The sequence below is a fragment of the Exophiala aquamarina genome, assembly GCF_000709125.1.
Source record: "Exophiala aquamarina CBS 119918 chromosome Unknown aczIA-supercont1.7, whole genome shotgun sequence".
Classification (NCBI taxonomy): Eukaryota; Fungi; Ascomycota; class Eurotiomycetes; order Chaetothyriales; family Herpotrichiellaceae; genus Exophiala; species Exophiala aquamarina.
In genome coordinates, this window is record NW_013550581.1 from 651,769 (window position 1) to 663,053 (window position 11,285).

The 11,285-nt window shown below is 50.9% G+C and overlaps 4 protein-coding genes across 4 annotated transcripts; 3 read left to right on the forward strand and 1 right to left on the reverse strand.

Annotated features, from left to right (window-relative positions):
• Nucleotides 1–942: 942 nt before the first annotated feature.
• On the forward strand, nt 943–4,350 carry A1O9_08267 (CPA1 family monovalent cation:H+ antiporter; the record flags this gene model as incomplete). The annotated part of the gene is made up of 1 exon (XM_013402653.1): nt 943–4,350. One exon carries the CDS (start codon nt 943–945, stop codon nt 4,348–4,350), a length of 3,408 nt encoding a protein of 1,135 aa, XP_013258107.1.
• Nucleotides 4,351–5,132: 782 nt separating this feature from the next.
• On the forward strand, nt 5,133–7,343 carry A1O9_08268 (uncharacterized protein; the record flags this gene model as incomplete). Its single annotated transcript, XM_013402654.1, has 1 exon — nt 5,133–7,343. One exon carries the CDS (start codon nt 5,133–5,135, stop codon nt 7,341–7,343), a length of 2,211 nt encoding a protein of 736 aa, XP_013258108.1.
• Nucleotides 7,344–7,789: 446 nt separating this feature from the next.
• Nucleotides 7,790–8,495, reverse strand: A1O9_08269 (uncharacterized protein; the record flags this gene model as incomplete). Its single annotated transcript, XM_013402655.1, has 2 exons — nt 7,790–8,139; nt 8,390–8,495. 2 exons carry the CDS (start codon nt 8,493–8,495, stop codon nt 7,790–7,792), a joined length of 456 nt encoding a protein of 151 aa, XP_013258109.1.
• Nucleotides 8,496–10,222: 1,727 nt separating this feature from the next.
• On the forward strand, nt 10,223–11,206 carry A1O9_08270 (uncharacterized protein; the record flags this gene model as incomplete). Its single annotated transcript, XM_013402656.1, has 2 exons — nt 10,223–10,349; nt 10,398–11,206. 2 exons carry the CDS (start codon nt 10,223–10,225, stop codon nt 11,204–11,206), a joined length of 936 nt encoding a protein of 311 aa, XP_013258110.1.
• Nucleotides 11,207–11,285: the final 79 nt, after the last annotated feature.

The window sequence follows — 11,285 nt, forward strand, 5'->3', positions numbered from 1 at the left end:
TCATGGAGCGATTACACAGAGCTCCTCTTTCATTAATGCATCATGCTTCTGAGCCCTTGAACGCATTCGAGACTCTTCTGCAGGCCAACTAACATCTAACGAATGTCGCTGGCGTCGGGTGTCCAGGTGCCCAGTGTGTCAGATCCAAGTCTGCTTACAGAGTGGCGCCGCTGCCGGGCGCCCTCTGTGGTTGGCTCGCGTTCCGAGGACGGCCGTTCTATCTTGATGCTGCACAGGGATACCTATCCGCGTTAACCACGCTACACCCACTCCTTACCTCCAATCCATTCGCTCCTCGACCGCCAATACTCCACCGACGACGCTGCCGAGCGTGAACTGCCCAAAATCTGTCTGTCGGAGATAGTTCTGATCGAACTTGGCATACACATCTCCTCTCCTCTTGGAGGGCACAAGCTCCCGTGCTAAGTCGACTTGTCACAATCAAGTCAGCCCAGCCTGGACTTGTACTCGTATCTTGGTTTCTTGGAAGGCTTGGTGTCATAGCATCCACCCATTTAGCGGACCTTCCTCCGCCGGTCGCCGTGCTTTATCTTTGCCTCCCTTCCCTCCGCTGTCCTTTCTAAACTCCTGCTGCTCTCTTGATTTGCAACTGTCTTGAGCAAGAGCAACTGAGGCCTTCTGTGCTTTCTTCCTGACTCTCCGTCCTCCAAACCAACGAATCTGTTTCCACCTGAATGCATCGAGTCCCGTTTTGCGATCTAAACCACAGAGAAGTTAGTGACTGGGGATAAGAGAAACAAAGGACGAAAACACATACTCCAATAACGGCCAACATACTGGGTTAATTGTATCGTCTAATTAGCAACATAGAAGGAGGAGTCTGTCACCCCCGCCCCAAGCTGACCACAACCTACGATAACCCCTCAAGCACGGGTGGAGGACTTCGTCTGTTCTGTCCGGTACCGGAATCACCCACTCAAAATGGCTTGGGAGCACTTGTCTATAAATAAACCGCATCTGGTATATATCATCCTAGGCGGCTTTACGAGCATTTTTATGTTGTGCTCGCTCTTTATCAAAGAGAAGCTGTACATTGGAGAGGCGACAGTGGCAACAATATGTGGTGTTATTTTTGGTCCTCATGCTGCTAATCTAATAAACCCATTGACTTGGGGCAATACCGATCAAGTCACTCTCGAGTTCTCTCGTATAGTACTCGTGGTACAATGTTTTGCCGTCGGCGTTGAGTTGCCAAAAGCCTACATGGAGAGGCATTGGAAATCGGTGGTCTTCTTGCTTGTCCCGGTCATGACATTCGGCTGGCTCATCACCAGTCTCTTCATTTGGTGGATGATTGAGCCTCTTACTTGGCTGGAATCGCTGGTCTGCGCTGCTTGCGTCACAGCTACTGATCCCGTCCTGGCGTCCTCTGTCGTCGGAAAAGGTAAATTCGCCAAACGTGTGCCGAAACATCTTCGAGATCTGTTATCCGCCGAGTCTGGCTGCAACGATGGCATGGCATTTCCATTCGTTTACCTCTCAGTCTACCTCTTAAGATACGACCTGGGAGGTAAGGAGGTTGTTTATCACTGGGTCTGCTTCACCATCCTGTACGAGTGTATCTTTGGTGCATTCTTCGGTGTCATGGTCGGCTATATCGGCCGCCATGCCATCAAATGGGCGGAGAGAAAACAATTGATCGACCGAGAGAGCTTTCTCGTGTTTTATTTTGTCCTCGCTCTCTTTTGTGCAGGCGCTGGCAGTCTGCTCGGTATGGACGATCTTCTCATTGGGTTCGCTGCGGGAGTGGGTTTCTCTAACGATGGATGGTTCACCGAGAAGACAGAGGAATCTCACGTCTCGAACGTCATTGATTTACTCATCAATTTGACCTACTTCGTCTATTTCGGTACCATCATTCCCTGGGACCAGTTCAACGCGCCGGATCACGGCATGGTTCCCTGGAGACTGGTGGTCATCGCAATATTTGTCATTTTCTTCCGTCGACTTCCTATCATGTTGGCATTGAAGCCCTTCATCCCGGATGTCAAAACTTGGCGAGAGGCTTTCTTCGCTGGCCACTTCGGACCCATCGGAGTGGGTGCAATCTTCGTGGCCATCCTTGCTCGTGCCGAACTTGAGACAGATTCCACAGAGCCGCTGGCTACCCTCCCCCCCCCAGGCTCGAAGGATTATAATTTAATATACTTGGTCTGGCCAGTGACGACGTTTCTTGTTATTTCGTCAATTTTGGTTCACGGCTCATCAATCGCCGTTTTCACCCTCGGAAAACGTATCAACACCTTGACCATTACACTGTCCTATACCCAAGACAACGAAAAGGGTCCCGCTTGGATGACTCGATTGCCAAGGATTACCTCTCAATCGAGATCAATGTCACGTATGTCTGGCTCGGACATCGATGAGAACGAAAAGCTTGAAATTCCTCCTGGCGAGTTACCTCCGGTTGGTATCCCCAAACTCCACCTTCGCCGTCAACGTGAAGATGAGTATGAGAAGAAGCCAGGGCCCCGTTCCTCGAGTACTGGCAGGGCTCGTAGACGTCGCAGACGTGATAAAGACTCTGATACCCGTCTGGGTGGGCCTATCAGTCAGAGTGCGATCGCCCCGGCCAGACACTCTGAACCCACACTATCACAACAAGAATCAGGCTCGGATACATTGTTTGAGAAGTCCGAAGAGCCCACGCCAGAGTTACGTCAAGATCGACTGGCAATGGAATCATCAACGCCTTCGCCTGGTCCTGAAGATGGCAGCGCTGACCAGGAGCATGAGCCTGGCTCACGACAACGACGCAGATCGCGATCGGTCTCTGAACAAAATGTTGAGATTGAGGCCTATCAGGAAGGCGATGTTCTTGTCGTTGAGGATGAAGAGGGCAATGTCGTCGACACAATTGATACTTCTGACATGACAGAGGAAGAAAAAGTCCAGGCAATTGAGAAAACACGGACTCGTCTCAGGAACGACACCAGTGGTCAATTCACGAAGCACAAACATGAACCGCATCCCAAAGACGAAGGTGAGGAAATAGAGCGGGAAATAGATGCAGGCCTCGGCCAACCGTCCAAGACCCTCAAAAGCCGATTCGATCAGTGGAAGGGCTTTGGGAGGAAGAAAGAGGATGAACCAGAAGGTTCAGGACAGCCTAAGCAAACACAGAGGAGGAGAGGTCCTGCACATGCCTATCAATTCGGAAACACCATCATTGTTGAGGATGAGGACGGTGAAGTTATCAAGACATATACCATGCCGTCAGAGGGCGGCGGTGACCGCAGACGAGAGCAATATCGAGAAGGATTGCGGCGGATGAGCACTTGGGTCGGTCTGGGCAAACAAGCGGTTGGAGTTGACCCAGGCAAAACTGGAGCCGAAGGAAACTCTGAGGGCGCCGCGGAAGGGGAAGGGGCCACTAAGAACATCGCTGATCGAAGTATTCCAGAGGGCCTGACAGATGATGGTCTCAGAATGATAATTTCCAGGAGTGAGCAGTACGGTCTGACTGGCCTCCAGAAAAAGGCACGAGATGCCCCGGGCACCATCGCGCTTGGTTCGGGCCGACGACTCTCAACTGCAGATTTCATCAAGCAGATGCAACAAATGGATGCCAAAAGCAGGGCTCAAGAAGTTGAACAGAGTGACGCTCCTGAAGAGCTGAAGCGTGAGGTACGCAAAGGGGCTGCATATCAACGCTCAGGCCGAGAGCAAGGGGTGACTCCAGGCGGGCAGCCGGCCAACCAATCCGCAATGAGCAACACTGGTTCAACGTTGCAAGTCCCTCGCTCACAAGACGGGCAGGGAAATCGCAGTAGTAGCCCTAGAGATGCTGATGACTATTTTAGCGTTCAAACACGGCCTCGCCCGGATCGAATGACCAGCAGTGACCGCACTTCGACATTGGAAGAGGAGAGTGAAGACGACGAGGCTGACATTCCAACCCACAATGTCCAAACGAGTCTTACCAGACATGGTCAAGGTCAAACAGCTGCAGACATACGGAGACGCCAATTGGCCACTATTCGGTCTAATGAAGAGGAAGAAGCTGAAGGAGAGAGAGAAACAGCTGCGGAAAAGCGACGGCGACTAGCTGCATTGGGAATTGGTGGACGAGATGACTCGAGCAGTGAGAGTGATGATGACAACCAACCTCGAATTCATGAAGCAGCAGTCCCTGAACCTGGTCAGGAAGGGCCCTCATCACAGCCTAAAGTACGGATCCAGTGGGGTGGCGAAAGTGGCAGAGAGAGGCAGCAAGACAAACAGGAAGAAACCAAGGAGGAAGATATGTATGCTGGAGATCCCATCGTGGGTGCCGCTCGCAAACTTCGAGGGATGCTCAAGAACAGGAATAAGCCGGCAGAGTCATAAGTTGTTGATTTGCTGGAGAGATGTTTTGGTAGAATCTGGATGGATTGATATGCTGCTTAGGTAGTCCGGGTATTTCCGAGTTCCAGAGTCTGCGATAGATCCCAGGAGGGCATAATATTTGTTCTCATTTTGGGAAGTTCTGATTGTCTGATTGCACATGTTGGCCCCTTGCTGCTGAGGCATATTGGACCAGTGAGGGAGCAGCGTAACTACAAGAGTTGATGCAAATACAAATCTGTTTCTTTGTTCAAGCTCAGTCGAATGTTCTTATTTCTTCGTTGCTGTGAAATGGAAAAGTTTCAAACCTAGATATAGGTGGTTTGACATTTGTGGAAATTGTGAGTATTTTCTTTGTGCAGAATTCTGGTTAATGGGTGTCGATGAGAAGAGCTGCACTCCCTTTTATTGAAGTAGATGCACCGCCGAGTGAAGATGCCGCGAGTAATGCAAGACTGAGGTCATTTATTCAACCTTGTTGTGCAAAAACGCGGTTCTCCTAACAAAGACGCGCACGACGTATTGCCACTTTATCGACGCGTTCATGCAGCGCCTATCGATTAGACGTCACCCTGCTCCGGTGTCCAGCCACTGGTTATGCCACTGATTATGCCACTTCAAGCATCGCTTCGCAGCCTTGTCTTCACAGACAATCAACACCCGATCAGTCAGATCGTCTTGTCTGAGGGCAACAATACTTGTATCTCCAATCTCTCTCCATATATTTGATGCTCAATCAGCATTTGTCCTACTTTAAACTGCCTCAATATTGAAACCATTTCACGATGGCGAAACCATCCAAGCCACGGTTCCCTAAGCGTCCAGCTCGCAGTAAGCCGAGACAGACCACTCTCCAGTTGTCGCCCTTGGCCCCCTCTTCGCCTGCCAAAGGAGATTACAGTTCTGCGGTGCAAAGCAGACTGGCTTCCGTCCGATACAAAGGCGCAAGACTGAATGCGAATGCCAGCTTAGAAACTCAGTCCAGCGAGGAGATCTTGTTGCCTACACCAGAGCCATCTTCTCAAATACAAGACCTGAATACAAGTGAATCGAAAGTGAGCGATGCGCAAGGTGAAGTTGCAAACATCTATTTCGAGGAGGACCTGAAAGATGAAGACGAAGATGATGAAGATGATCTGATCTCTCCGGTGCAAAAGAGACGAAAGATATCTGATGGCACACCCGTTCCGGTCAAGAGTTGTCCGCTCCCACGTCGGTCAACGAGACTGAACTCAGGATCATCGCCTCTGCCTACCATCGAGGGCATCGGCACGTTTGCCACTCCAGTGAACAGCTCGCCGTTGGGCAGACAATCAACGCACCTACGACGAGGCAAACAGTCGGTCTCGCCTTCCCGTTTGACCAGGTCGCCATCGACCCAAACGCTTGTTTCAGTTGAAATAGCCACGCCCCCACAACGTCGTTCCTCAAAGCTCTCCGATCTAGGCTCTGCTGAGACTAGCGATGAAGACGACAAGATTTTAGCCTCGCAGCCTGCAGCTCGAAGGCGACACTCAAGAGCCGCCAAAGACACCAGGATTGTGAATGATGATGAATTGGAATACGTATCAGATGACGAGCCAAGGAAGAGGCGGGGCCCAAGCCGTCGCAAAAGTACCTGTGACGATTTTGTAGTTGATGACGAGGAGATCGAATACATAACATCTGATGAGGATGATGCACTTCAAGCCGGGCCAACGAAATCCGATCATTCCTCGTCCTCCTCAGCAAAAAAGGCAAGAAATACAGCACCGCGGCGAAGAACTAGAGACGAACAAGACGAGCTCGATGATGATCTACAGAATCTACACGACTCAGATGAGGACTTAAGTGCTACGAAGACACGAACCAGAGGCGGACCAGTGACGACCAAGCGTGACCAGGCAAAAGAACATCTTGAGCTCTTAAGACGGCGCCGTGCAGGAGAGAAAGTACCTCGGATCGAAGATTCTGATGATGATCTTGATGATCTACCTGAAACACATCTCGATCTCATTGGACATCCGGACTACGACGAGCAGGGGTCTGTCCATTCCTCAATCGACACTGATCCCGACCAGGAGCTCGCACAGGTCGAGGAGGATGAGGACGATTTCGTGATTGAAGACAGCATAGGCAGGCTCGGTCGACCGAACTCTGATATGCCTCTCCAATTCACCTCGTTCGCTTCTGCCAAGCCGAGAGAGCTTTTCGTTCACATCATAGAATGGCTGGTCAAGAACAAGATTGCGCCCGCATTCTCACGCGAAGACGAACTGTATACCCTAGCATTTTCACGGGTGGACGACCAAGTGAAGGCGCAAGCAGGTAGTAGACTCATCTCGGCAGCATGGGGCAACGAGTTCAAGCGAGCAATCTTGGCAAGGCCGGCGATGAAAGTGAGTATGCTGCCCGGAAGCGACGAGGACAACGTGCGGACCTGCGACGCCTGTAACAGGCTCAATCATCCTGCCCGTTACGAATTCGTTTTCTCCGGTCAACCGTACTTCAAGAAGACCTTAGAGCCGGTCGACAGCTCGTCTGACGAGGGATACGAAGATGAGTTGGACCGCGATGAAGAAGGCCACACCCTCCCGAGCGAGACTCGCCGTTTCTACCTCGGCAGATTCTGCGCCGCAAACGCCGACATGGGCCACAAACTCACACACTGGAAATATCATCTCAACGACAATTTGCTGTCGTATCTCGAGGAGCAAGGGGTTCTGTCTCCGGACGCGATCGTCGCGCGGGAGAAGCTGAACAAGAAGAAACGCGAGAAGCAGGCTGAAGATATTGTGGACAGTATGCAAGAGATCGGCATGATTGCGGACCTGTGGGCGGAATTCGAGAATAATTTGAATGATGCGAGGCTGGGGATGGAGGGTTTTGATAGGAGGGGAGGAAGGTCGAAGGGGAGGGTGGGTGCGGTCAGGAGTACGGCTAATGGGAGGACGATGGAGTGGGACCGGGATCGCGTTCGTGTTACGAGAGCTCTGGAGTCCGATTCTGAAGATTGAATGCGATTCTGCCAAAGGATTCTGGTGTTGAACTGTTACTCCGGCAAGCAAGGTAGCACACCAGGCCCCGCCAGGTGTAAAGAGACAGCAGATCACGGAAGCGCCATTTGCAATACATGACAACGCTTTGATTTTTCTGGGAAAACGTGCCATAGCCAGCTGGGATCTGCATAGGTGTCTCAGTGACGTTGTTTAGAGACGAGATACCTTATTAATCCACAAATACTAAAACAGCTCATGAAGCGCTCCCGCCAGGATGCAGGCTGCCCTCTCGTCTTTTTGTCTCACAAAAAATCAGAGCCTCTGTTCGTTTGTGTTCTCCCTTTCCCGAATGCCAGCCCTGCCTGGCCGCCTCGTATTATACAGAATTTCATCGTCGCCTCTGCTGCTACCACTGTTCTCATTCCAGCATCGCCTCACCCTCACCAATAGTTTCCATCACGATTCTACAAGGCAGGCTTAGCTTCACCGGCCTCACCACCTGCCTGCTGTATCATGCCCTGCGCGCCCTCCTGCATGAGCGCCCGCTGCCTCTCCTCCTCGATGTACTGCTGCTCCTCGCCGAGCGCCAGCGCGTAAGGGATTCCCAGCAACAGGATGCTTGTCGCCAATACCCACAGCCCCTTGCCCGAGTACGTGATGCCCGTGCTCGTCGCGGAGACTATCGAGTTGGAGACGGACGAGATCTTCGCGCGGGTGTTTGGTGGGACGATGTCGCGCAGCGCGGAGAGCCGCTCGTACAGCGATTCGTCGATCGTGAGCTCGTCTGTGTCGCTTGGGGAGGAGATTTCCGAGTCTGTTTGGGGTGAGAGTGTGTCAGAGTTGGGGGTTTTTTTGATTTTATTTTTCGATTGAGAGAAAGAGGATAGGGGCAGTCGTATGATTAGGGAAGGGAAAGGGAGTCGTGAATAGGGCTGTGCTGGGTTGGTGGTTGATTGCTCATTGAAAAGCAGAGACGAAAAAAAGGGTAGAGTGAATGGGCATAAAGACAAGAGAGACGGATAGTATCAAGACAATAAAGCGGTCGCAGGTCCAATGCTTCATACCTGTGTCTGTGTAGTCCTCGTCCTCGTCGACAAGCAATGCGTCGTCCTTGGAGCCTGCGGGCCTGTTGATGAAGTGCTCGTCTTCCAGTTCTTCTAGCTTGACCATCTTGAATGATCACAGGTTGAGTTGCTCCAACGAGTCCAAAGTTTGAAGAAAAGCGGGCTGGAAATGCGTGTATCGGTAGTGAAGAGCAGTTTTAAATGGAGTCGTGAGTGATGGGTTTGCGGGAGAGCGTATGAGATAGCTTTCTCTTTCTCTTTCTCTTCGTGACCTCAGTCGAAAGATGAGCCAGGAAACTGCAACTTTTTGGCGAAGGCGTAGTACTGCGGAGTATATTTCCAACGGGATGCAGCATCTTGGCGCCTTTGTCAGCAGTGCAAATGGGCCAAACTTAACAAACATCTAGTAGGAGGAATTGTGACACGATCTAGAGATACAAATTCAAGGACCGCACGTGGTGCTATGGATCTGTCCCAGATGTCGATAAGCATATAGGTACGCGTGAACAGTGCCCTGTATTCTGATACCATTGTTGGCGCTGGCTGTCCCCCCATCGCGAATGCACCTGATAGATTTTTGAGGATCCCACCTCCATAGAATGCCGGAATCCGAGTACCAGCGACAGCTGGTTGACTCGAGAAACGCAAGACATCATTTTCTTTTGTTCTCTTTTGCTTTGACTTTTCGTGCCCGCACTATTGAATACCTTGCTCCTTGACGCAATCGTGGAGAAACATGCACTGGTGGTGCAAGTTTGTAACCTTTCCCTTGAGAAATATACTCTCTCGCGAACTAAGCCCAGATACAGGTCAGAGCACAGCCTTATTCCCTGCATCACCGGTAGACAGCATTCACCGATCCAGAAGTTTGGAACCCCAGAGATGGCACATTCCGTACCATTCGGAAGCTTTAACGCGTATGAGGCACCAGTTTGCGTTTGGTGCTGGACCTCGCATCTGTTTTGGTATGGATATCGCCATGTTCCAGCTACGCCTGACACTAGCGCGCATATCTTCTGCATACCAGACCAGTCTCACCCCTAGTTGGTTTGATGAGAATGGAACTGTGATCGATTTTGAGGCCAATGAGACATCAACACTGGCCTCATCCAAGTCGAAACAACGCACATGTCTTGGGGAAGTCTGGCGTGAGTTGGTCTGTACTTTGGAGCTTCGAGATATGTGGAAACTGTATCGAGGACCGGGTTGTCCTGGGGTCAGACACTGTAAGAATAATTCTAGGGTAGGGAAACGCTACGTACAGTGCAGGTTTGCTTGGTACTACGCCTTTTTACGGCTCATATCTTCAAGAAAGAAATGTTTCAACTCAAGTTAGCCCTCATATACCCGTGGTCTGCTATGGAGATGGACACGTGTGGTCGACTTATCTGTGCACTATACTCACCCTTCGGAAGACAGTTCAACAGGACGATGCTCCCGGATAACGTAATCCTTTTCACCCTTGAATGGAAGCCTTGTCATCAAAGCCCTGCCTGGGTACATTTGAGCCATTCCATTGCGTCTTGTAACGAAGTTAAAGGATCAGTCATAGACTCTACGCGGGATCTTCTCCATATAGATCATGATTTCTCTTGCCAATTGGATATATCTCAGCATACGTTGTGTGATTGTGCCCACAAGGCCGGATCGGAGCCTCGTCGTATGACTAAGACGCCAAGCATTGGAGAAATTCCTCGCATTGTCAACTTTTTGTCGCAGGCAGCTGTACGATACATTATTCCGCTTGTACTGCTCTCCTGGGACTTCATACCAACTGCTTTTGTCCTTGGTCAAGTGGGACGTCCACTCTTTGCTTTTCCCAACTGAAATGTCATGACTGACCGACGTCGGGTCAATGGCCCTCCTGGCCATACCAGCGCGCCAGTGTTTGCACCCTCCCCGCAGACACAGAAGTCCCAACCCTTGCGATTGAGAAAGCCCAACGAGCTGCGCAAGATTTGTACGTGCTCTTTCCCTGGGTTCTATGGCTCTAACTGACGGTTTGTAGTTCTCCAGACTGGAATAATCCCATCAGCCAGCGGTTCGGCATATCTCGAACTCGAATCTCAGCCGACGGGGAAGCAAACCATTTCACTCTCTTCCTCCACGATCAAGTTGTCATGTGCAGTCCATGGGCCCAAACCGCTACCCAGAACAGCCGCGTTCTCACCAAATCTACAGCTTACTGCGTCTGTCAAATTTTCACCGTTTGCAACTCGGGTCAGACAAGGCTACGTTCGAGACTCTATTGAAAAAGATCTAGGTATGCATTTGGAAAATGCGCTCAAAGGAGCTATCATACCTGAGCGATGGCCGAAGAGTGGACTGGACGTAGCAGTAACTGTACTTGAAGCCGAACAAGATCATGGCTCTGGAGAGCGCATCACAGGTGTTGCTTTGTTCAACGTCCTTGCAGGGTGCATCAATGTTGCCATGGCAGCAATTGCAGACTCGAGGATTGACTGTTTGGATCTGTTGGCTGCGGGAGTCGGTGCTATTGTTCCAGGCCCAAAATCGAGTCAGATCAGAGTGTTGGATCCTGCGGCTGCCGAACATGAGGAGCTGCTCTCAACTTGTCTGGTTGGATTCCTGCCTACTCGGGATGAAGTCGTGGAGATCTGGTCTACCGGCTCAGTGACTCCTCAAGCATCGGAAGAAAACTTAGGATTTGATGAATTGGTAGACAGCGCGGTCGCTGCTGCTCGTGGCGCACAGACGGTCTTGAAAGAAGTACTCCTCGAAAGTCTCACCAGGACTCAGGTTGCAACAAAGAAACAATCCAGCTCTGAAATGAGTGATGTCGAGATGGATACATGAGATGACGATCCTGTAACTTTTCATGGGCTTCTAACTTCTGTCGATTAAGACGAAGATTTCAGTAAATTTTGGAAAATGG